This window comes from Convolutriloba macropyga, chromosome 11, assembly GCF_964194025.1.
Source record: "Convolutriloba macropyga chromosome 11, txConMacr16.3, whole genome shotgun sequence".
Classification (NCBI taxonomy): Eukaryota; Metazoa; Xenacoelomorpha; order Acoela; family Convolutidae; genus Convolutriloba; species Convolutriloba macropyga.
In genome coordinates this window covers 24,249,803-24,275,762 of record NC_134478.1, presented here as the reverse complement: position 1 = coordinate 24,275,762, position 25,960 = coordinate 24,249,803, and the positions used below count along the sequence as shown (strand labels likewise).

General features: G+C 36.1%; 2 protein-coding genes across 2 annotated transcripts in view; one reads left to right on the top strand and one right to left on the bottom strand.

The window, feature by feature from the left end:
• The window catches only part of LOC142349649 (elongation factor Tu-like), a 317,975-nt gene that overhangs the window by 50,941 nt on the left and 241,074 nt on the right, over nt 1-25,960 (top strand). The window lies entirely within an intron of this gene.
• Nucleotides 1-25,960, bottom strand: part of LOC142349650 (putative tRNA N6-adenosine threonylcarbamoyltransferase) — a 55,315-nt gene that overhangs the window by 8,548 nt on the left and 20,807 nt on the right. The window contains exons 4-5 of the mRNA XM_075401368.1: nt 13,641-13,760; nt 9,729-9,867 (exon numbers count right to left, since the gene is read on the bottom strand). Of these exons, the coding sequence (XP_075257483.1) occupies nt 9,729-9,867; nt 13,641-13,760 (259 nt within the window). The remainder of the gene's footprint in view (nt 1-9,728; nt 9,868-13,640; nt 13,761-25,960) is intronic.

Genomic DNA, 25,960 nt, shown 5'->3' with positions numbered 1-25,960 from the left:
CCAGAATGAGGACCACTTAAAATGTTTTCAACTCGTTTTAAAGTTTCTGTACAAATTTGATCAGTTTGAGTTTGTTCATGGCCGGTTTCTGCTGAGATGGTATTGTGGATTGTTTTCTGTGTGATTCCTGTAGTTTTTGTGGCCGTCGTTTTTGTCGTCGTCAACATCTTTGCCGCGTTTGAAATTGGAAGACGCTTGTGAACCGTTGCTGGGTCAATTTTTTCTCCTGTTTTGTCATTGAAGTCAACGGCTAACTTCAACTTTGTAAATACTTCTCCATTAGTTTCCAGTTTTGAAGAATTTGAAAATAGGTGTTTGAAAGTTGTGAAAAGACATGGGACAGCAAAAGATTTGTTTTGCTTTGTACAGCCAATATCAGTTGAACTATCAATCAAAAGGTGAAAATGGTTAGTTGCTATTTGGCAAAACTCAGACACAAAGTGAGGACAAACTGCATAATTATTCAAACTCGTAATGTCTGTTGGCTTTTGATCAACAATTTTGAATCTAAATTGTTTCTGAAATTGTTTGAAATAACTCGGAGAACGTTCATACATTGCTTCCACCATCCTTGCTCTCGAGCTTAGGCCTTTTATTTGGTGGCGGTTTTGTTGAAGAGTCTTTTGATGATTTTTCTTCTGATTCAAGTATCTTCTCTGCCGTATTGACCAAACTCCCAAATTCTTGCAGAGTTAACGAAATTCTCTGTTCAAACTCGTATTCTTCTGCTGCTTTTTTAAACAGTTTCAGAAACACATACGTTCCTGTCTTTTCATAAGTTTTCAGCGTTGCCCTTATTAAACGCTTATCAGTTTTGGAAATATCAAAATAACAATCTCCAAATTCTGTATCATTAGTGGAAATGAAAGGCATAGTGTGCAACTTGTTTTTATCACTTTCAGGTACTCTAATGTGCAAAGATTCAAACTAATGGCGGCGGCAAGTTGGGATTAAACCAGTGTAGTCATTTTGTCTCATTAAATCCAGCTGACATGTGAATACAGAGTCAAGTACGCCTATGGCGTACTTGATTCTGTCTCTTGCATTCACATTGGATTGCATAATTAATTTCAGATGTGACCTTAGATAAGGTTTCCCTACTGAAATGGTTGGTGGTACCACAAAAACTGAAACAGATGTGAACCTAGGTGTGACGACCACAGGTTGAATTTAGCGTGAACGTGCAGAAAATTCAAAACAGATGTTAACCTAGATAAGAATTGAAACCAATATAATTCAACTGGTTATAACGTTATAACACATGAAAATTAAAAACAGATGTGACCCTAGTTGTGACGTGAATAAAACGTTGAATTTAGTGGGAACGTACAGTATTAGTAATTCAAAACAGTTGTTAACCTAGATAAGAAATGCAATGCAAAGTTAACTTGGTTTCTACGTTATATTAATTAGAAATTAAAAACAAATGTGATCCTAGATAAGCGGTGTGTTAAAAACGTATTTGCACCACTAAAATTATTGCGTTCATTTCCTTTGGTTCTTCTTGCTAAACAGTCAATCTCTACTTGAAACCTTTTGGTTCCTCTTTCTAAACAATTTCACTCTCTACTTGAAACTAGTGTTATATTTTGATCGTTATAATGTCTGTAAAAATTCTTTCTGAATCTGCAATTTCCCGAGAACGAACTCTTGTTTATCAGACATTGTACGAAAACTTTGTCGTCTTGATTCAACAGAAAAAAATTGGCGATGTTTGGACAGTATACCAGCATTGTCTAATTCCAAAACTCTTTATCAATGCAATTGCAGCTCTACCTAACAAAACGGAGCCTTCTGAGAGCAGCATTATTACTTCGGGTGGGTTATTGCCTCCCAAAACTACGCCTGCTTTCGAAAATCACGATGTTGATACCTTGACAGACGAAGTGCGGAGGATATTCTATCGCTACGATTGTGAGTGTGTTCCACTTTGTGAAAATCAACTCGGAGTTTATCGAGCATGCGACGAATTAGCAGATATGTGGGGACTCAAGTCTGCGCCCGATTCTCCCACCAGTCTCACAAGTGTGCCAGTGACGCCTGCAGTGGACCCTAGTCCTACAGTTACACCGACTCCTAGCCCATCCCTGTTTGCGGAAATCAGTAAAAGTTATCAAGAAAAGTTTTGCAACGGAAATCAAGATTTCGACTTGAACATTTTATCCGGGACAAGCTTTCATACCCCACAGCAATCGAATTCAGCCCTATTTGAAACGCCGGAAAGCGGTGAGACACCGCAAATTTGTGCTGCTCCTAAAAAACGAAGACCAGAAAGCAACCTGATGGATATATTTGATATTTAAAACTAAAACTATAAATATATGCGTGCTTTAGATTGCTCAATAGTTGTGTATATGACATTCATTCAATTGTGTATCTGACATTTATTAAATTGTGTTGATTGCCTTTACACAATTTTTGATATAGACTTAATTCACAATAAAGATCTTCAACCTTTTCATAAGGAATTGAACAAGTTCAAACATGTCCCAAAAGAACACTGCACTTTGAGGAAATTGTATTTGGTTGAGCAAGGTCATTAAAAAATAGATTTCTACCGCTCTTTAGTTATTAGACTTGTCTATTTAATGTTTTAAGGTTTGTTCAAATCGTAGTTCAAAAAATGAAATTTTTTGAAATATTTCAAAAAAAATGAAGAATTTACGAAAACGATAAATAATAAGAGAAAGAACGATAATTAATCAGGAAACCGAAGAATACCTTTGCTTCAATTAGGTTTGCAGTGAAAAGCTCTTGTTTGGAGGAAAAGTTTGCAATAAAAAAACTTTGAATATTAAGAGCGAATCTAAAATTCAACAAAAAGTGGTTAACAACTGAAATTGTCATTCTGGTGATTTTGTGGTAAAACAAGGAGCTTTTTCCAGCATTGAAATTCCAGTGAGATTAGTCCAGTGTTTGTTCTTTTACTGTTTTCACTAAACAAAAGTTTAAAACTTTCAAACTTGTGTTATTTGCATAAATATTTTGACCGTTTTTCTTGAAATCAAAAAAACTTTTTTTTTGCTTTATATCAGCTGAAACTCATGATCATCCAAAACGAGAGTGACTTAGCGATGATTCCAATGAGTAGTGTGCTATTGATCGCTGTAACAGGTACCATCTTTCTATCAAAAACAGTCTTTTTTTCAACAATTTTTACAAAAATAACAAAATATTTTTTTGTAATGATCCGAAAGCAATGAAAAATTTATCTCAAATGAACGGGGATAGGCTCATACGATGGACAATTGTCCCCGCTATCAAAGATCTCAGAAGTTCCAGGTTAAAAATGTTACTGCAACATGGTTTTTTTTGCATTTTTTCTTTTGTTATTTTAGTTAATCCCTCTTAATCCCTAAAAGTGAAAAAATGCCATTTTTTAACATGAAGGAGACATTTTTACCCTTACTAAACAGAAGTTTTTCTGTAATGGGAACTTGTTAGAGAGCTGATGAAGTAACATACGTATAACGTTTTTCTTTATTCTTGGAGAAAAAGCCTAATCCCCTTAATCCTTTTGATCAAAAAAATTGAAAAATTTAAAAAAAGTGATGTTTTCTTTCAATTGTTTACACAAAAGTTTCATATAGGAACACTCCATCAACAAAGAGGTCCTCCTGTGCTTCTCAGTCATTTTTGCCAACACATGAACCCCTGGTAAAGTCCTTTATTTAGAGGTTAAAGTCTTCTGAAAAAACTCGGCTTTCGATGCAGTTTCAACTGATGTTTCCTGATAGCTTTGGTGACTCCAGGACTTGTTTTCTTGTATGATATACCTTAATATAGACCCTTAGTGTAGATGCCTTTATATACTCCTTAGCATGCATGCTTCCGCGACATGTAACAAGAACTTTATCAATTTCGAAATTTTCAACTTTTACTAAAGTTATTTTTAATTGTATATTAAAAACATAAAAATGGAAGGTACGTTCAATCTGCATGCTTTTTAAACCATTTTTTTGGTTGTTTAACTTCTGTCTCTGCTTTGACTGAGTGATAGTCATTTTTAAGTTTGAATTTGATTTTTGGCGCGCTTTCAATTTTACTTCAATTTGATTGGCTAATTTCAAATTCAAACTTGCGCGCGCAAACTTTCAAACTTTGCACAGCATAACAGTGGGCTCAGATTGAAATCAGCCATATTTGAGAACTCTTGCATTGAGAAACCGTTTGTTCAAACTTATCTTGAAAATGCCAGAAAAGTGTAACTTTTGTGACAACGTTTACAGCAACAAAAGTAACCGTGCTCGTCATGAACGCACTGTCCATGCTGATGAGAAAGGTATACCCGTATACCGCTGTTCAATTTGTCCAGTTACTCGCCGTCAATTATCTGAAATTCAAATTCACCTCTCTGACTGCCATGGTAGATTTACAAATCTTTGTCATTATTGTAATCTTGCTTTCAACGACAAAAACTCGTTTAACGAACACATCAGAAAACAACACGTGTTACCTGTTCTTGACAACTCGAGAGTTGTCAATCCAATTGTTCATCAACAGGGACAACAACAACAACAACGACAACAGCAGCAACAACAACAACAACAACAACAACAACAACAACAACAACAACGAGGTACCCTCACAGAGTCAGCCTTTAGAAAGAGTCTCCAGTCTTATCGTATTGTAGATAGTAACAACACCGTTGGCCTTCTCGATTTCATGACTGCTCAGAGAGATGAAATCAGTGACATTATAGAACAAAAAACATTGAACGAAGGTCCACAAAAAGTTCAATTCAGTGCGAAACTATCACTTCATAAAGAAGCGCGCGACAACGGAGAAGCATCGGACAATGATATCTACGCCAATTCTGAAATGACACCTGCTCATCATCAATTGTCTGACGAAACGTTTTTTCACATGGTGGAAAAGATGCTCACTGTCCTCTTCGTATTCGCATCTAATGGAAGTGGTTGGATTCTTCAAAAAATTCTGTGGGTTGATTTAAAATTCGCTAAATTTTCGCCAATACGTGGTTCATCTTTTATTGAGCTGCCCCTCTGTCTTCGTAATCAACGCTTTTTATTGAATATACGCAACCATGATGATTTCCAATGTTTCAACTACTGCTTCACCGCTTGGTACCACGAACTGCACGGACCCAACTTAGCTGACCCTTCACGAGACATTAGAACACAATTGACTAACCCGGCTACATACACGAAACCTGAGGCTACCAAACCCCGCGGTGAGTTTTCTATGCCAATGGGCTTTCACGATATTCATCAGTTCGAAATCATGAATGACGTGCAGGTCAACGTGTTTCAATTTTCAAAAGGAGACCTCCTTCCTATGTACGTCTCCAATAACAAGAACATTGCACCAACGATGGATCTTCTACTCCTGTTTAACGAAGATGTACATCATTATGTTCTGATCAATAACCTCATTAAACTGGTATGCACTGTGAAAGAAAAACAGTTCACAAACAATTTGCGTCATTGCAGGAACTGTTTTGCTTTTTCCCACTCTGAAGAGCAACATCAAGTTCACGATGATGCATGTCGAAACCATGCACCAGCAACAATAAAGATGCCCGGCGATGATAAAAATTCTTTCCGGTTCAAAAATTTTAAGGCGCGATGGTTTGCTCCATTCACTATTTACTTCGACTTTGAGTCGTTTCTAATGCCAGTCTCATCTTGTCCAGCTAATCCGGACGCATCTTCAACTGAAGTTATCGAACAACACATACCCTCCGGTTTTGCTCTGACTTTGATTGAGAACGGTTTTTCAACACCAAAAGAATTCGTTATCGATAGCTCCGAAAACTGCATGACAAATTTTATTAAAAAACTACATGAGATGGCGCGAGAAGTATACTATTCAAAGAGACGCTTTCCGATATATTTGGGACAAGTGCCAAATCGAAGTAGTACAATTGAGTGTTGGATTTGTGAAGAACCTTTCGGACCCGAAGATACAAAAGTGTTGGACCATTGCCACCACCGCGGAGATTTCCTTGGTTTTGCTCATGAAAAGTGCAACTGGATAAGACACACAATCAATTTCACTCCTGTAATTGGTCACAACATCGCTAACTACGACCTTCATCACGTATGCTTGGCACTTCGAGAAATTGAGCCATCAACAACAATAAACGTCATCCCATCTACAGATGAGAAGTACATATCGATGACGTTCGGTGTCCTAATCAAAACAGTCACGGGGAGAGATGGAAAAGTCAGAAAAATTTACGAATATTTACGTTTCATCGATTCTTTCAAGTTTTTAACTTCATCCTTAGAAAAGTTAGTTCCTAACCTACCCGCTTCGGCTTTCGCAATTTTCGATTCAATGTTCGATAGTGACCAGTCAGCTGATGCTCTAAATTTGATTAAAGAGAAAGGAATATACCCCTATTCGTACATGACTGACCGCTCAAAGTTCGCAGAAACAGAACTTCCCCCACTCGAAAAGTGGAAAAACAGCCTAGACAATGGAAAATTGCAAATAACAGAGGATGAACTGCAAAAAGCAAAAACTGTTTTTGATACTTTCCAATGTTGTAACCTTGAAGGATATCATAACTTATATCTGAAGTGCGATACACTCTTGCTTGCGTGCGTGTTTGAAGAGTTTCGGAGACTGTGTATGAACACATATGGACTGGACTGCGCACATCACTACAGTGCCTCAAACCTCGCTCAAAATTTGCCGGGCCAATATTCAATTGTTGACAAATCGAGAACATCTGGAAATTGTTGAAAATATGATTAGAGGAGGTCTCGCATCGGTGTACGATGAACGTTACTTCAAGGCGAACAACAAGTATATGGAGAATTACGACAGTGCGCTCGAGTCGACTTTTGGTTTCATGGTAGATGCTAACAACTTGTATGGTGGCGTCATGAAAACAGAGCATCTACCTGTTGGTGACTTTTTGCTGGTGGAAGTCCCACTCGAGCAGGTACTCAATACACCAACAGATTCTCCCATAGGTTACATCCTTGAAGTAGATTTGATGTACCCACACAATATACGAGACCTCCATCGTGATTTCCCTCTCGCGCCAACAAAAGAATTAGTCCCCGATGAGTGGTTGAGCACTTACCAGAGAGAGTTGAAGTTCAATGTCAACATGCCGCGGTCATCTGTCCTCAAGTTACTACAAACCGTTACGGACAAAAAGCGGTACACGCTCCATTACCGGAATCTTCAACTTTATGTACAACTTGGTCTGGTTGTTGACAGAGTACATCGCGTGCTCCAATTCTCGCAAGAAAACTGGATGGAGCCCTATATCAGATTAAACACGGAAAAAAGACAGACCGCGCGGAACAAATTCGAAGAAAATTTGTTCAAACTTATGAACAATAGCGCTTATGGTAAAACCTGTGAGTCAAAAAGAAGGAGAATGAAACTTACCTTAGCGCAGAATGCAGATCAAGTGCTCCAGAATGTCTCACGCTTTACCTTCAAGACATTCAAAATTTTCGGCGAAAATTTAGCTGCTATCACGCACGAGCCAAAGAGAATCTTTTGGGATAAGCCAACAATTGTTGGCGCGACAATTCTAGAATTAGCTAAATTTCAAATGTATAGGTTTCACTATAATATAATGAAGCCGCATTTTGATTGTCGCCTGCTATATTCTGACACAGACAGTCTTTTATATAAAATTCGATCTGACGAGTTCTACAAGGAATTAGCAGCAAAACCCAATATTTTGTCGGAGTTTGATTTTTCAAATTACCCTAAGGAGCATCAACTTTTCAACAACAACAACAAACTCGTCGTTCTCAAATACAAAGATGAATTCGCCGGAAAACTCATCGACGAGTTTGTTTCGCTGAAGCCGAAGTTATATTCCATAACTTCAACAGGTAAAACAGATTTATGTTCATTTATAACTTTTGTGTTATTATGGTTAGTCATTATCACACATACATCACACTAAAGTTCAAGAGAAGCAAGCAAGCATTTCTTTGAAAAACTTTCTGAGGACAAATTGATAAAACTTCTCGCAACTTTTTTGTATTTAGATTCCCGAAAAATCTCTGCAAAAGGTGTTACCAGAGCTGCCAGGGAACAATTAACGCACCAGAAATACAAAGACGCTCTGTTCCTCTCATCTACACTACGAACACCGAACAAAAGAATTGTGTCAGACCGTCACGTTCTACAGACTGTTTCAATTAATAAATTGTCCCTGAGTCCATTCGATGACAAACGTTTCATTCTTGAGGGCGGTATAAAAACATTGCCGTACGGTCATGCCGACGCAATTGAAGCCACTGATCTTGAAAGTGATCCAGAGTGGGATGCACCGACGCAAGATGAAATCGAGGATCTCTTTGGGGAAGAATGGGAAACGGATAATGAGTCGGACAGCACGCTCCCTGCTTCTACTGAAAGTTGGCAGCCACCCGATCCTGCCCTTGAAAGTTGGGAGCCACCTGATCCCGGATTCAACAGAATAATAAACGAATCGGACTTGGATAGTGACGATAATGTCGATTTTGAGGCAGTAATTGACGAAGAATCTCCAATCAATTGTCCATTCATAGATTATGAAGCTGTTGAATCTGAGGACGGAAGAGAAATAACCGATTCGGAGGAGGAAGAAGCAATACCACCGCGTAAAAGGGGTCGACGCACATAAAAAACAGCAATTTTCAGCCTTATTTTTACGTCTGTAATTGTTAAGATTGTGTTTTATGATTTATATTTCAATTAAAACTGTTTAACCTACTCTATTTTATCCCCATTTGTATATATTTTCCCTATGACACTTCAAAAAATTTAAATATTTGCATTTTTTCGTTCATTTCGTGCTAATTTTGTAATTTTTCGTTAAAAATGGCTCCATTTTTGTTCAAAACCCATTTCAAAACTCTAACCTACCCGTGCTTAACACTGGTTTCAGTAACAACGCGTTTTGTCGTGATTTGTAACCTTTCGATTGTACAGATTTTGTGTTCAGTTTTGGTTCAATTTCTCAACCCAAGTTTGTGTTGTTTAGCTAAATTTCAATTGCTAGATTTGAGCAAATTGCGTGGTTTGGTTCTACAGTAAATTCACAGTTTATATCCAGTCTTTCTGATAAGTCTAAATATTTCACTCTTTGATAAGAATAAATAATTCCCTCAAAGGAGGGGGGAAATGTTTGGATAATAATTCGGCATAAACCGAATAATTCCTTCAAAAGCGGGAAATGGAGGGGGAATAGGTTTGGATAATAATTCGGCCGGAAGGGAGCTGTCCCTGCATGTAAAAGGTTGGGTTGTCCTATCCCATGCAAAAGGTTGGGTTGTCATAGCGCATGTATCGGGTTGGGTTGTCCTTCCCAATGCAAAAGGTAGGGTTGTCCTCAGGACAACCCTATCTCTTACATGGGATGACAACCCCCCCGATCTTCCATGGTGTATACGTTACTACTCCCGTTAGAGCATACAGAGTAAAGGCCAAACAAAATATCACTGTCATTTTCACAGAAATTCTTTGTTTCTAGCTCCACTTTGTAAATCCAGCTTCGAAAATTGGAAACCCACAAAAATTCAAAAATTTATTGCAATTTATTCCTCGTTTACTCAGCGATTTAATAATTTCTTCAATCATATGAATTTGGTTCACAGTGACATTTTAGAGAGCCTCAAAATAAGCAGCCCTTGATATAAACCACATAGGCTCACGTGCAAATTGTATTGCAAAAAGCTTGCAAATTAAACAGAGGTGACCAGATATGAATATTTTTAGGAGTCATCAAGACAGATGCGTACCAGTATCTCTCGTCAATGGCATACAGTTTGGCTCCCCTCTCCCTTGACATCTGATCCATCATCTGTTGTAACCTCAAATTACACCCTACTCCTCCAACTATCAACACGTCATCACTCCCACAATGTGCCATTGCACGCTCTGAAACACTTATAGATGTCCATGATCTACACTGAATTGTAGCCATGGCCCAAAAGCGAAAATTAGATCATCCACTTCTCGCAGCTTTTTCCGTTTAAAACTGATTTCAAATATTTAGAGACTTGTATTAAAGGTACGACGCCTGCTACTTTTTACAGTGTATATTGTTTATCGCTAACCATAAATACCAAGAAAACTGGCTTTGAATTATATTTTTCAGAAAGTTGGGAATGTCAATTTCATTTTGAGAACAATTCTAACTTAAATTTCATTAGTCAATTAAAATAGAATTTTCGGATGTACGCATTTCAATGCGAGCGATCTAACGGATCTACACTTGCACGATGAACAAGGTGTGAACACAGCCGAAAGAATCCCGGAAGTGATTCGAAGTCGTCTTCGACGAAAACAAGTATTTCAAAAAACTATTATCCAGTGGAAGAACACATCGAAGCACAGAAATCACAGACTAGACTGAAGTCGAACAAACGATATAATGTTCCTAGAATAAACATAGCTGGCAGATTGCCAGAATATAGCCGCAATAGCGTTGTAGATCTGCAGCCTAAAAAACAAAGAAAGACAAAAAACTTCTTTTCATTAAATGCTGAGATGATATATTTTGATAAAGAACCTGATGCACTTATTGCTTCTTCTAGTAGCTGCTCGAAAAAAACCACAATTAGAGTGAAACGCACTCAAGTAACCTTATATCTTTGAATTAAAAGAAAAGTCAATTTCAGAGTGACGAAGTCATCTTTGAGAGTGAGGTAGTAAGTCGTGTGTGACCGAAAACTTAATCACGCGAATGAACAAAAAACTCACTCCAGCAACAGTGCAATGAGATTACGCACGCAATTCAATTGAAATTGCATGACCGATTGAACAAAAAGGCGATTTGATGTGATTGTGACGTCACATGGTCGTAACAAAAATCTTGACGAAGAAAAAAGACCAAGGTCAATAACATCCCCAGCTATAGCGTTGCGGCTAAAAAATATATAGCCGGAAAATTGCCGGAAAAGAGCCACCGTTTACGCGCCTCATGCACATCGGGATAGAAATAAAAAAGAATAACATGGAAATTGACCGATTTTTTTGTTTTTTTATTGTCAAAAAGTTCTTATTTAGCGTGCAATTGCAGTTAGATTCTAAAAACATACTTAATTCAGCTTATAAACTGAGCGCTATTAAGCTTAATACTAATTTTAGTCAGCAGCCACTCTAAAGCACTTTGATAACCTAATGCTCTACGACAGGGTAAACACTTGAAGAAAATTGCCGAAAAAAATTTCATAGCCGGAAGAGTTTCGGAAACAACTCGAATTCGTTTTCATTAAAACAATAGACTTCCAAATAACAATTATCTATTGGTAGATTGCAGAAAGAAAGAACATACCAATTAAGAGAAGTTGGTTAAAATGTAAATCAACCTAAAATTAAGGAATATTCACTTAGTTTTCATGTAGTACAAGTACACATTCAACGAAGACTATAGAGATGCTAACATAAAATCCAGCAAGCCATAAAAATCTCGAAAAATCTTATCGAAAAAAATGGTATCAAATTTCAATTTTATCAAATCCACTAAAACAAAGCAATTGACAAAATAATGCCAAAATAGCTTTAAAAATACTCGAAGTAGCTTAAAAACCCTTTAGTGCAAAACACCCTTTAATTTCCATAAAACTCTTATACGCTATCAACACAACTCAAATTTTATAAATTTAACCTAAATTAACCATTTACCAAAAACTAACAATTCACCAAAAATCTAATTTCATTCAACAAATTTAAAACTATAAAAATTGGATTGACAAAAAGCCGCATGTGAACACAAAAATTTATTCGGTTAGAAAAAACCTCATCACACCAACAATTCTCATTTTATTTCCTTTAAAATAGGAACAAATAAACGATCTTTTCTCGTATAATTTATTCGTATAATAGGAGTGAATATAAAAACCACATCTTCTTCGATCAATTTGAGAACGTTAACATCGAACAAAAATCGAAATAAAAAGTTAACAAGAAATAATTGCCAATTTCTTGATCTTTTTGACATACTCTCAGCAAAAATAATGACTTATGCCAGAAAAACGAAAACTAATGATTAAAAAATCTTTTGAGCAACAGTAGTGTCATTTCCCACGGAATGAAAAAAGTCAAAGCAAAAGGCAAAAAGTCGCAAGAATAAGCTGAAAATACCGAAATCACTGAAAATTTCCAAATTAATATAACACCTGAATTAATTGCCCACATACGACCAAACACTAGCAAACGTCAAAACAAGCATAAATTATGATTATAACCTATTCAAAACTCCATATAACCAAAAACAATAACAAAAAGCAGTAGGGATGGTGAATACTAATGATTAAAAAATCTTTTGAGCAATAGTAGTGTCATTTCCCACGGAATGAAAAAAGTCAAAGCAAAAGGCAAAAAGTCGCAAGAATAAGCTGAAAATACCGAAATCACTAAAAATTTCCAAATTAATACAACACCTGAATTAATTGCCCACATACGACCAAACACTAGCAAACGTCAAAACAAGCATAAATTATGATTATAACCTATTCAAAACTCCATATAACCAAAAACAATAACAAAAAGCAGTAGGGATGGTAACTGAGACTTATTAGAACGAAGTTCAAAAAGCGGGCGTCAAATATTGGGCTTTATTGAGTTATCTCATTTGTATTTTAGATTCCGTTTTTCGATAATTACTCTGTTGATTCGATATTGCTTTGCGGTGCACTGCAAAAGAAGCACGTTGAGCAAACTAAGAGAACGAAGAAAACGGCCAAGAGAAGTCAAAAAGATTTCACACAATATGTTGAACTAAGGTAGATCGAAACTTTTTCGACAAAATAAAACAAAAACATAGCAGGAAAGGTCCCGACCAATAATTCAAAGAATTTTTATTGACTAAAGAAAAGAGGAGATCTAGAAATGAGCCCAAAAATCATTTAGAAAAAAATTCACTAAAAGATCGAAAAAGGTGAAAATCAAAGTCAAATCGGCACATGTTAAAATTATTATCTTCATGAACCGATCTTCAAAAAAACAGCGCAGTTAATACAGTTCACAATCTTGGTATTATAAAAAAATGCCCACTATAATAGCCGGCTGAGATAATGAGGGCAGCTATTAAAAAATTTTAAACCAAAAATGCTAGAAAAAGTCGCACGTAATTATGAAATTTCCCTCGTACCTTAATTTCTCGCTCTCAAAACAGCAGTATGAACAAAGATTTTGCTCCCCAGTCTGCATTTTCGTTTCGTTCAGCAATTACACCATTCCATTATTCACTCCAATAAAATTGATTAAAAAAGAATTCTGCAATACCCATCTTCGAGTCTTTAAAAACTGAAAAACCATGGCGCATATTTGGGTGGTGAAAACTGACAATTAAGTGCACTAAAATCTATCTTTCAAATTTAGTTATTTCCACTAAAAATTTGTCTTGAAAATTAAGCACAACTGAGCTCATTTAAAACATGGGTCAGTCACCCAAATTGCATCACAACTGTCTTCATAAGGCAGAAAAGAAATCTAAAGTCAAGCATAAAAAACTTGACGTCTAATGAAGTCAGATCAAAAGCACATACAAGCCCCAAAATGACCCAAAATCATCTCAAGATCAAATTGCATTTCAGAACACTTAATTGGCATTGCGACGGCAGTGGGAAAATGATCTCTGAACCCTATCAAAAATTCAGTCAAATGTTCAAAACTACGTCATAATTTTGAAGGAAACATTTACTGACCAGTGACTTCAATAAGCATGGCAAACACGGTCTCCTGAAGAGAGAAACAAAGATCTGCCTTCGAGTACTTGTCGCCTTTGAGCCAGTTGTTCGCCCTGTCTTCTATGAAGCTGAGCAAACCTGAAACAAATCAAGGAGGCTTTTTCAAATAAGCAAAACTGGTTACAACTCACATTGCCTGTTTTTAAATTAAAAATAAACATAAACCGACAAACGTCGGATAAATCACTCTTGAACGACTGGCGAGCGGATCAATTTAGAGGGAAGGGGGCATAGGCTGGAGAAACTTCTATGATGTAAAAACTTCTGACTAGGGAGGGGTTCGAAGAACCCGACCTCCGGGAAGAGAATCTTGGACAGTAACATAATTAGTTTGGACAGTAACATAATCAGAATCCCATAAAGAGTTTCATTTATGACAACAAACTTAATTCCTGAATGCTCGCAATTGAAATCACTCAGAAAAATAAGAAAACTGTCAAGCAAAAATTTTGAATGAAAAGGCTACGAACTGTCCTCTCCCATAATTAGTTTCATTTATGACAACAAACTTAATTCCTGAATGCTCGCAATTGAAATCACTCAGAAAAATAAGAAAACTGTCAAGCAAAAATTTTGAATGAAAAGACACGCACGTTTACAGTAATTGTTTCAAACCCGCATCCATTGTCCTTGAAGTAGAGATGATATCTTAATTATTCGAAAGCCCAACTTATAGAAGTCCATTTTGAACTAAAGCAAGTCATGCATGATCACAAACCAGACCTCGCTACTGGCCTAAAAACTTACAAACAGAGTGAGAAATGACATTACTCACACATACTTAGTTGCAAAGCGGAAGTCATATAAAAATGAAGAGCAAATAATTGCAAGACTCATCGACGAAGACGTAAAAAATATAGCTGGCAGATCGCCAGAAAACAAGTCGATACACCTACAGTCTCAAAAAGACAATAAAAAATTAAGACCGAAAAAGTGAACATTAAAAAGACAATAAAAAATTAAGACCGAAAAAGTGAAAAAGTTCTTTAAAATGTGAACATACATGTTCTTTATTGGGTTCCCTCAAACAACCTCCAATTCGAGTGACATATACTTAATTGACCTTATCTCCTTTGAAGTAAGCAAGTCTCTGAGAGTGAGGTAATTTTTGGGAGGGAGGTAAGTCGCGTAACCAAAAACTTAATCGAGCTAAAGAAAAATTATACCCCCAATAAGAGTAAAATTGATCTCACAAACAATTTCATGAATGAATGCACAAAAAGCAGATTTGAAACAAGTGTGATGTCGTGACAAAACAGCTCCGCTCAGCCATAGCTATCGCAGCTACCAAGAGCTACAATGGGATCAAAAAGTCTCCCTATTGCTTTGCGCTATAATCAATACGAGTTAAAAGAACATCAATTTAACACTAACCAACATTAACTCTAATAAATCTAATAGTTAAATGCAATACTAATTCGGATAAATTAAAAGCCACTCAAACTCTTTTCCAACAAACTCTTTAAAAAAAAACAAATTTCCAGGACTTAATTTTTCGACCTAATAAAGCAATATTTTTTTTTACATAACTCGTCAAGATTAATGAACACATCAGGAAAATATTCGCGGAAAAGACTGATATGAAGAAATAAATCAAAGAGAAGATAACAGCACATGGGAGTCAAAGCGAAGGCAATTTACTGTTGTCACAAACTATTCCAAAAATTTAAAGAGAGAGTTGAATCAAGTAATTGTAACCTCCTAAGCAAAAAGTCTCCACGTTGGCAAATCCATTGCCCTCAAGTAGATTTTATCTTAATTTTTCACGCTAGTGACTTAAAAATTCGCAAATTTAGTGAAATGACATTTCTTGCATAAATACTTGAAAAGCGGAAATCACTTAAGAGAAGTCAATAGTTGCAAGACTCACCGATGAAAATGATGAAAATGTCTTAAAAAGACAGCATGCAGATCGCCCGATAAAACGTTGTACACCTGAGGTCTCAAAATGACAAAGAAAGTTTTTTTACTAAGTGCTGAGATGTCATATTTTCTTAAGGAATTGTGTAACATACGTGTTCTTTATTGGGTTGCCTCAAAAAAAGCTTCAATTCGAGTGACATATTCTTAGTTGGCCTCATCTCTTTATTTTAAAGTTAACGAGTCTCAAAGAAGTCATTTAAAACTACTATCTCCAATAAGTGAAAATCGATCACGCGCGCAATTTCATGAATGAAAGCTCGAAAGCCAATTTTGAACAAGGTGTGATGTGGTCTTCGTAAAACAGCTCCGCTCAGCAATAGCTATCCCAACCATTAAAAACAACAATAATATCAATAACAGACTCCCTGTTGCTTCGTAGCTGTTAATAACACCAGTTACAACTCAGATTGCCTTCGTCCTCGTTATATTAAAAAAACTTTATTACATAAAATTTGAACTAGGTCGACTTTAAAAACTCGTGAAAAGGTCATGCATTGATGTATGACGCCCAAAAGTTAGTAAGTAAAGAAGCTATTCATCTAAGTGGAATTCTTGTTGACTTCCATGGAGCTAAATTTTGTGGATAATCGGGCTGGTATGCCCTATGTCCCAATGCCTGACATTTAGTCCCAATGTCTGACATTCTGACTAAATCGCATAGAAAAAGAAAACACTCAATCTCAAAAATTTGTACAGAACATTAACAGTGAGAAAGCAAAAAAATTAACTTCGAACTAATTTCACATATCAAGATCAAAATTTGGCGCGAAATAAACTCTTTTAATACAAGCCGATTTAAAACAAATAATTTCCAACCAAAATCAAACAAAAACGAATTCAATCGACAAATCCTGCGTATTTCTGCCTGCTTCTCTAACCCTGTCAATAAGTTATTGCCCAAAAAGACAAAACAGAGGGTGGCCTGTGCAACAAAGTTCATCGAGAAAACCCGCCAGAGTCAGTGTCAAAGAGAGAGATAGATAGAGAGAGAGAGAGAGCAGAGATATGTGCGAAAAGAGTGTTTGTGCGTGTGTGAGAGAACAGAGATCACGCCACACTAAAATGAAAGAACCCTTGCTGAAAGACAGAGAAGGGTGCTAGATAGCCTATGTGTCTTTGAGACATAAAGGGAAGAGAGAGAAGAGCAAGAAAGAGAGGGAGAGAGAGAAGAGATAGAGTTAAAAAGTGTAGAAGTAAAACTGTCGATTTGAAGTAGATCTGAAGTAAAACTGTCGATAGCAGATATTTATAAAAAAAAAGGCCCGATTGAAACCCAAAATCAGAAGTTCGATTGAAAGAGATTCGAGTTAGGAATTGTGTAACATACGTGTTCTTTATTGGGCTGCCTCAAAAAAAGCTTCAATTCGAGTGACATATACTTAGTTGGTCTCATGTCCTTATTTTAAAATAAGCGAGTCTCAGAGAAATCATTAAAAATTACTATCTCCAATAAGTGAAAACCGATCACGCGCACAATTTTATGAATGAAAACTCGAAAGCCAGATTTGAACAAAATGTGATGCCAAGTGGTCACAACTATTAAAAACAACAATAATAACAATGACAGTCGCCCTATTGCTTCGTAGCTGCTAAAAACACGAGTTACAACTAAGATTGTCTCCGTCTTCGGTGTTATATTTAAAAAAACTTTATTACATAAATTTTGAACTAGGTTGACTTTCAAAATTCGTGAAAAGGTCATGTATTGAAGCATGACACCCAAAAGTTAGCAAGAAAAGAAGATATTCATTTAGGTGGAATTCTTGTTGACTTTCATGGAAATAAATTTTGTGGATAATCGGGCTGGTACCGCTCTAAGTAAGCATTCTATGCATTATGCAAAAAAAATATTCCCAAAAACTTAGTCCCAATGTATGACATTCTGACTAAATTGCATGGAATAAGAAAACACTCAATTTCAAAAATTTCTAAACAACATTAAAATTGAGAAAGCAAAAAATTAACTTCGAACTAATTTCACATATCAACATCACAAATTGGCGCGCAATAAACTCTTTTAAAACAAGCTAATTTGAAACAAATTATTTCCAACCAAAATCAAGCAACAATGAATTCAATCGTCAAATCCTGTGTATTTCTGCCTGCCTCTCTAACCCTGTCAATAAATTATTGCCCAAAGAGACAAAACAGAGGGTGGCCTGTGCAACATAAATCATCGAGAAAACCCGCCAGAGTCAGTGTCAAGAGAGACAGAGAGAGAGAGAGAGAGAGAGAGAGAGAGAGAGAGGAAGAGAGAGAGAGAGAGAGAGAGAGCAGAGACAAGTGTGAAAAGAGTGTTTGTGTGTGAGAACAGATCGCGCCACACTATTAAAAGAAGGAACCCTTGCTGAAAGACAGAGAGAGAAGTGTGCTAGATAGCCTGTGTGTCTTTGAGACATAAATGGAAGAGAGAGAAGAGCAAGAAAGAGAGAGAGAGAGAGGGAGAGAGAGAGAGAAGAGAGAGAGCGAGTTAATTGTAGGAAGTAAAACTGTCGATTTGAAGTAGATCTGAAGTAAAACGGTCGATAGTAGACATTTATAGAAAAAGTTCATATTGAAACCCAAAAACAGAAGGTCGATTGAAAGAGATTCCAGTTAGGGAATTGTGTAACATACGTGTTCTTTATTGGGCTGCTTCAAATTAGCTTCAATTCGAGTGACATACACTTAATTAGCCTCATGTCCTTATTTTAAATTAAGCAAGTCTCAGAGAAGTCATTAAAAATTACTATCTCCATTAAGTGAAAATCGATCACGCGCGCAATTTCACGAATGAAAACTCGAAAGCCAGATTTGAACAAGATGTGATGCCAAGTGGTCGCAACTATTAAAAACAATAAGATCAATAACAGTCTCCCTATATCTTCGTAGCTGCTAATAACATGAGTTACAACTCAGATTGCCTTTGTCCTCGGTGTTATATTTAAAAAAAACTTTATTACATAAATTTTGAAATAGGTTGACTTTCAAAACTCGTAAAAAGTCATGTATTGAAGCATGACACCCCAAAAGTTAGCAAGTAAAGACGCTATTCATCTAAGTGGAATTCGTTGACTTTCAAGGAGATAAATTTGGTGGATACTCGGGCTGGTATCGCTCTAAGTAAGCATTCTATGAATCGAGCAAAAATAAATATTCCGAACAGTTTAGTCCGAATGTCTTCTGACATTCTGACTAAATCGCATGGAACACGAAAACACACAATTTCGCAAAAAATTTCTACAGAATATTAAAAGTGAGAAAGCAAAAGCTTAACTTTAACTAATTTCACATATCAAGATCAAAATTTGGCGCGAAATATACTCTTTTTATACAAGCTGATTTATAACAAAAATTTTCCAACCAAAATCAAGGAACAAAAAATTCAATCGTAAATCCTGCGTATTTCTGCCTGCCACTCTAACCCTGTCAATAAGTTATTGCCCAAAGAGACAAAACAGAGGGTGGCCTGTGCAACATAGTTCATCGAGAAAACCCGCCAGAGTCAGTGTCAAAGAGAGAGACAGACAGAGAGAGAGAGAGAGAGAGAGAGAGCAGAGACAAGTGTGAAAAGAGTGTTTGTGTGTGAGAGAACAGATCGCACCGCGCTGTAAGAAAAAAGAACGTTTGCTGAAAGACAGAGAGAAGGCCGCTAGATAGCCTGTGTGTCTTTTAGACAGAGGAGAGAGAAGAGCGAGAGAGAGAGAGAGAGAGAGAGAGAGAGAGAGAGAGAGAGTTAAAAACATTAGGAAGTAAAACTGTCGATTTGAAGTAGATATCAAGTAAAACTGTGAAAAGTAGATATTTATTTAAAAAGGCCCGATTGAAACCCAAAATCAGAAGGTCGATTAAAAGAGTCAACATTCAAAACGAACAGATCTGGAAAACAGATTGAAATTGTAAAACCAATATCTTTTGGGAGTTTCTGCAGAGCCTTTGAAGCTGCGTTAAACTTTTAAAAGACAAGGATAATGATGTTAACAAAACATTACGCAAAATATGATGTATAGAACGCTTGCTAGAAGAACATTACCAAATTTGGCTCATAGGTTAATTTTTAAGATAGCGTTTGAGAAACTAACTGGGTGTCTGGATGATCTCTCCTCATCGTGCTTAGTCGCAGCGGAGGAATCAGTTCAAAAATGGTCAACGTCCGCTCCAACTATGTCAAGGATATTACATTGTTAAACACAAGTAGTCATCTTTCATACTAAGTTGTAAAATTTTCGCTTTCAGTTTCTCATTCAACAAAACCACTGCTTTCTAGAAAAAAAAGTTTTTAAGATGCTCTGTGTTGTTCTAAGGAAGAAAAAGTTTTGTTAGTAGAGAACTGTTGTTTCAAGTAAAAACCTAAAGAATGGACTAGCATTTTGCGCCTAAAAATTTTGCATTTTCGATGTTTTCAACGTTTGTTATTTGAAAAAAAAATACTTAGTTCAGGTTTTAAATGAATTCAATTTATTTCTTGCAGATCTTCAGTTAAAGTTAAGTTCAAGTTAAACCGCTTTTGCAGTCAGATTTTGATTGAAATATTGAAACACTCATAAGAGTTCCCAGCTGAAGGTATGAAAAGCAAAATAGATCAAACAATTCTTTAGTGCTAAAGAAAAAGCACTAAAGTCATTAAAAATTACTATCTCCATTAAGTGAAAATCGATCACGCGAGCAATTTCACGAATGAAAACTCGAAAGCCAGATTTGAACAAGATGTGATGCCAAGTGGTCGCAACTATTAAAAAAAACAATAAGATCAATAACAGTCTCCCTATATCTTCGTAGCTGCTAATAACACCAGTTACAACTCAGATTGCCTTCGTCCTCGTTATATTAAAAAAACTTTATTACATAAAATTTGAACATGGTCGACTTTAAAAATTCGTGAAAAGGTCATGCATTGATGTATGACGCCCAAAAGTTAGTGAGTAAAGAAGCTATTCATCTAAGTGGAATTCTTGTTGACTTCCATGGAGCTAAATTTTGTGGATAATCGGGCTGGTATGCCCTATGTCCCAATGCCTGACATTTAGTCCCAATGTCTGACATTCTGACTAAATCGCATAGAAAAAGAAAACACTCAATCTCAAAAATTTGTACAGAACATTAACAGTGAGAAAGCAAAAAATTAACTTCGAACTAATTTCACATATCAAGATCAAAATTTGGCGCGAAATAGACTCTTTTAATACAAGCCGGTTTAAAAAAAAAATTTCAAACCAAAATCAAACAACAACGAATTCAATCGACAAATCCTGCGTATTTCTGCCTGCCTCTCTAACCCTGTCAATAAGTTATTGCCCAAAGAGACAAAACAGAGGGTGGCCTGTGCAACAAAGTTCATCGAGAAATCCCGCCAGAGTCAGTGTCAAAGAGAGAGATAGATAGATAGATAGATAGATAGAGAGAGAGAGAGAGCAGAGACAAGTGTGAAAAGAGTGTTTGTGTGTGAGAGAACAGATCGCACCGCGCTGTAAGAAGAAAGAACCTTTGCTGAAAGACAGAGAGAAGGCCGCTAGATAGCCTGTGTGTCTTTTAGACATAGAGAAGAGAGAGAAGAGCGAGAGAGAAAGAGAGAGAGAGAGAGTTAAAAACTGTAGGAAGTAAAACTGTCGATTTGAAGTAGATATGAAGTAAAACTGTGGAAGGTAGATATTTATTTAAAAAGGCCCGATTGAAACCCAAAATCCGAAGGTCGATTAAAAGAGTCAACATTCAAAACGAACAGATCTGGAAAACAGATTGAAATCGTAAAACCAATATCTTTCGGGAGTTTCTGCAGAGCCTTTAAAGCTGCGTTAAACTTTTAAAAGACAAGGATATTGATGTTAACAAAACATTACGCAAAATATGATGTATAGAACGCTTGCTAGAAGAACATTACCAAATTTGGCTCATAGGTTAATTTTTAAGATAGCGTTTGAGAAACTAACGGGGTGTCTGGATGATCTCTCCTCATCGTGCTTAGTCGCAGCGGAGGAATCAGTTCAAAAATGGTCAACGTCCGCTCCAACTATGTCAAGGATATTACATTGTTAAACACAGGTAGTCATCTTTCATACTAAGTAGTAAAATTTTCGCTTTCAGTTTCTCATTCATCAAAACCACTGCTTTCTAGAAAAAAAGTTTTTAAGATGCTCTGTGTTGTTCTAAGGAAGAAAAAGTTTTGTAAGTAGAGAACTGTTGTTTCAAGTAAAAACCTAAAGAATGGACTAGCATTTTGCGCCTAAAAATTTTGCATTTTCGATGTTTTCAACGTTTGTTATTTGAAAAAAAAATACTTAGTTCAGGTTTTAAATGAATTCAATTTATTTCTTGCAGATCTTCAGTTAAAGTTAAGTTCAAGTTAAACCGCTTTTGCAGTCAGATTTTGATTGAAATATTGAAACACTCATAAGAGTTCCCAGCTGAAGGTATGAAAAGCAAAATAGATCAAACAATTCTTTAGTGCTAAAGAAAAAGCACTAAAGTCATTAAAAATTACTATCTCCATTAAGTGAAAATCGATCACGCGAGCAATTTCACGAATGAAAACTCGAAAGCCAGATTTGAACAAGATGTGATGCCAAGTGGTCGCAACTATTAAAAAAAACAATAAGATCAATAACAGTCTCCCTATATCTTCGTAGCTGCTAATAACACCAGTTACAACTCAGATTGCCTTCGTCCTCGTTATATTAAAAAAACTTTATTACATAAAATTTGAACATGGTCGACTTTAAAAATTCGTGAAAAGGTCATGCATTGATGTATGACGCCCAAAAGTTAGTGAGTAAAAAAGCTATTCATCTAAGTTGTTAGCTGCTAATAACATGAGTTAACACTCAGATTGCCTTTGTCCGCGGTGTTATATTTAAAAAAAACTTTATTACATAAATTTTGAAATAGGTTGACTTTCAAAATTCGTAAAAAATCATGTATTGAAGCATGACACCCCAAAAGTTAGCGAGTAAAGACGCTATTCATCTAAGTGGAATTCGTTGACTTTCAAGGAGATAAATTTGGTGGATACTCGGGCTGGTATCGCTCTAAGTAAGCATTCTATGAATCAAGCAAAAATAAATATTCCGAACAGTTTAGTCCGAATGTCTTCTGACATTCTGACTAAATCGCATGGAACACGAAAACACACAATTTCGTAAAAAATTTCTACAGAATATTAAAAGTGAGAAAGCAGACGCTTAACTTCTAACTAATTTCACATATCAAGATCAAAATTTGGCGCGAAATATACTCTTTTTATACAAGCTGATTTATAACAAAAATTTTCCAACCAAAATCAAGGAACAATAAATTCAATCGTCAAATCCTGCGTATTTCTGCCTGCCACTCTAACCCTGTCAATAAGTTATTGCCCAAAGAGACAAAACAGAGCGTGGCCTGTGCAACATAGTTCATCGAGAAAACCCACCAGAGTCAGTGTCAAAGAGAGACAGAGAGAGAGAGAGAGAGAGAGAGAGAGAGAGAGAGAGAGAGCAGAGATAAGTGTGAAAAGAGTGTTTGTGTGTGAGAGAACAGATCGCACCGCGCTGTAAGAAGAAAGAATCTTTGCTGAAAGACAGAGAGAAGGCCGCTAGATAGCCTGTGTGTCTTTTAGACATAGAGAAGAGAGAGAGAGAGAGAAGAGCGAGAGAGAGAAAGAGAGAGAGAGAGAGAGAGAGAGTTAAAAACTGTAGGAAGTAAAACTGTCGATTTGAAGTAGATATGAAGTAAAACTGTGGAAAGTAGATATTTATTAAAAAAGGCCCGATTGAAACCCAAAATCAGAAGGTTGATTAAAAGAGTCAACATTCAAAACGAACAGATCTGGAAAACAGATTGAAATCGTAAAACCAATATCTTTCGGGAGTTTCTGCAGAGCCTTTAAAGCTGCGTTAAACTTTTAAAAGACAAGGATATTGATGTTAACAAAACATTACGCAAAATATGATGTATAGAACGCTTGCTAGAAGAACATTACCAAATTTGGCTCATAGGTTAATTTTTAAGATAGCGTTTGAGAAACTAACGGGGTGTCTGGATGATCTCTCCTCATCGTGCTTAGTCGCAGCGGAGGAATCAGTTCAAAAATGGTCAACGTCCGCTCCAACTATGTCAAGGATATTACATTGTTAAACACAAGTAGTCATTTTTCATACTAAGTAGTAAAATTTTCGCTTTCAGTTTCTCATTCAACCAAACCACTGCTTTCTAGAAAAAAAAGTTTTTAAGATGCTCTGTGTTGTTCTAAGGAAGAAAAAGTTTTGTAAGTAGAGAACTGTTGTTTCAAGTAAAAACCTAAAGAATGGACTAGCATTTTGCGCCTAAAAATTTTGCATTTTCGATGTTTTCAACGTCTGTTATTTGGAAAAAAAATACTTAGTTCAGGTTTTAAATGAATTCAATTTATTTCTTGCAGATCTTCAGTTAAAGTTAAGTTCAAGTTAAACCGCTTTTGCAGTCAGATTTTGATTGAAATATTGAAACACTCATAAGAGTTCCCGGCTGAAGGTATGAAAAGCAAAATAGATCAAACAATTCTTTAGTGCTAAAGAAAAAGCACTAAAGTCATTAAAAATTACTATCTCCATTAAGTGAAAATCGATCACGCGCGCAATTTCACGAATGAAAACTCGAAAGCCAGATTTGAACAAGATGTGATGTCAAGTGGTCGCAACTATTAAAAACAACAATAAGATCAATAACAGTCTCCCTATATCTTCGTAGCTGCTAATAACATGAGTTACAACTCAGATTGCCTTTGTCCTCGGTGTTATATTTAAAAAAACTTTATTACATAAATTTTGAAATAGGTTGACTTTCAAAATTCGTAAAAAATCATGTATTGAAGCATGACACCCCAAAAGTTAGCGAGTAAAGACGCTATTCATCTAAGTGGAATTCGTTGACTTTCAAGGAGATAAATTTGGTGGATACTCGGGCTGGTATCGCTCTAAGTAAGCATTCTATGAATCAAGCAAAAATAAATATTCCGAACAGTTTAGTCCGAATGTCTTTTGACATTCTGACTAAATCGCATGGAACACGAAAACACACAATTTCGTAAGAAATTTCTACAGAATATTAAAAGTGAGAAAGCAGACGCTTAACTTCTAACTACTTTCACATATCAAGATCAAAATTTGGCGCGAAATATACTCTTTTTATACAAGCTGATTTATAACAAAAATTTTGCAACCAAAATCAAGGAACAATAAATTCAATCGTCAAATCCTGCGTATTTCTGCCTGCCACTCTAACCCTGTCAATAAGTTATTGCCCAAAGAGACAAAACAGAGGGTGGCCTGTGCAACATAGTTCATCGAGAAAACCCACCAGAGTCAGTGTCAAAGAGAGACAGAGAGAGAGAGAGAGAGAGAGAGAGAGAGAGAGAGAGAGCAGAGATAAGTGTGAAAAGAGTGTTTGTGTGTGAGAGAACAGATCGCACCGCGCTGTAAGAAGAAAGAATCTTTGCTGAAAGACAGAGAGAAGGCCGCTAGATAGCCTGTGTGTCTTTTAGACATAGAGAAGAGAGAGAGAGAGAGAGAGAGAGAGAGAAGAGCGAGAGAGAGAAAGAGAGAGAGAGAGAGAGAGAGAGTTAAAAACTGTAGGAAGTAAAACTGTCGATTTGAAGTAGATATGAAGTAAAGATGTGGAAAGTAGATATTTATTAAAAAAGGCCCAATTGAAACCCAAAATCAGAAGGTTGATTAAAAGAGTCAACATTCAAAACGAACAGATCTGGAAAACAGATTGAAATTGTAAAACCAATATCTTTCGGGAGTTGCTGCAGAGCCTTTAAAGTAGAGAACTGTTGTTTCAAGTAAAAACCTAAAGTATTGACTAGCATTTTGCGCCTAAAAATTTTGCATTTTCGATGCTTTCAACGTTTGTTATTTGGAAAAAAATACTTAGTTCAGGTTTTAAATGAATTCAATTTATTTCTTGCAGATCTTCAGTTAAAATTAAGTTCAAGTTAAACCGCTTTTGCAGTCAGATTTTGATTGAAATATTGAAACACTCATAAGAGTTCCCGGCTGAAGGTATGAAAAGCAAAATAGATCAAACAATTCTTTAGTGCTAAAGAAAAAGCACTAAAGTCATTAAAAATTACTATCTCCATTAAGTAAAAATCGATCACGCGCGCAATTTCACGAATGAAAACTCGAAAGCCAGATTTGAACAAGATGTGATGCCAAGTGGTCGCAACTATTAAAAACAACAATAAGATCAATAACAGTCTCCCTATATCTTCGTAGCTGCTAATAACATGAGTTAACACTCAGATTGCCTTTGTCCGCGGTGTTATATTTAAAAAAAACTTTATTACATAAATTTTGAAATAGGTTGACTTTCAAAATTCGTAAAAAATCATGTATTGAAGCATGACACCCCAAAAGTTA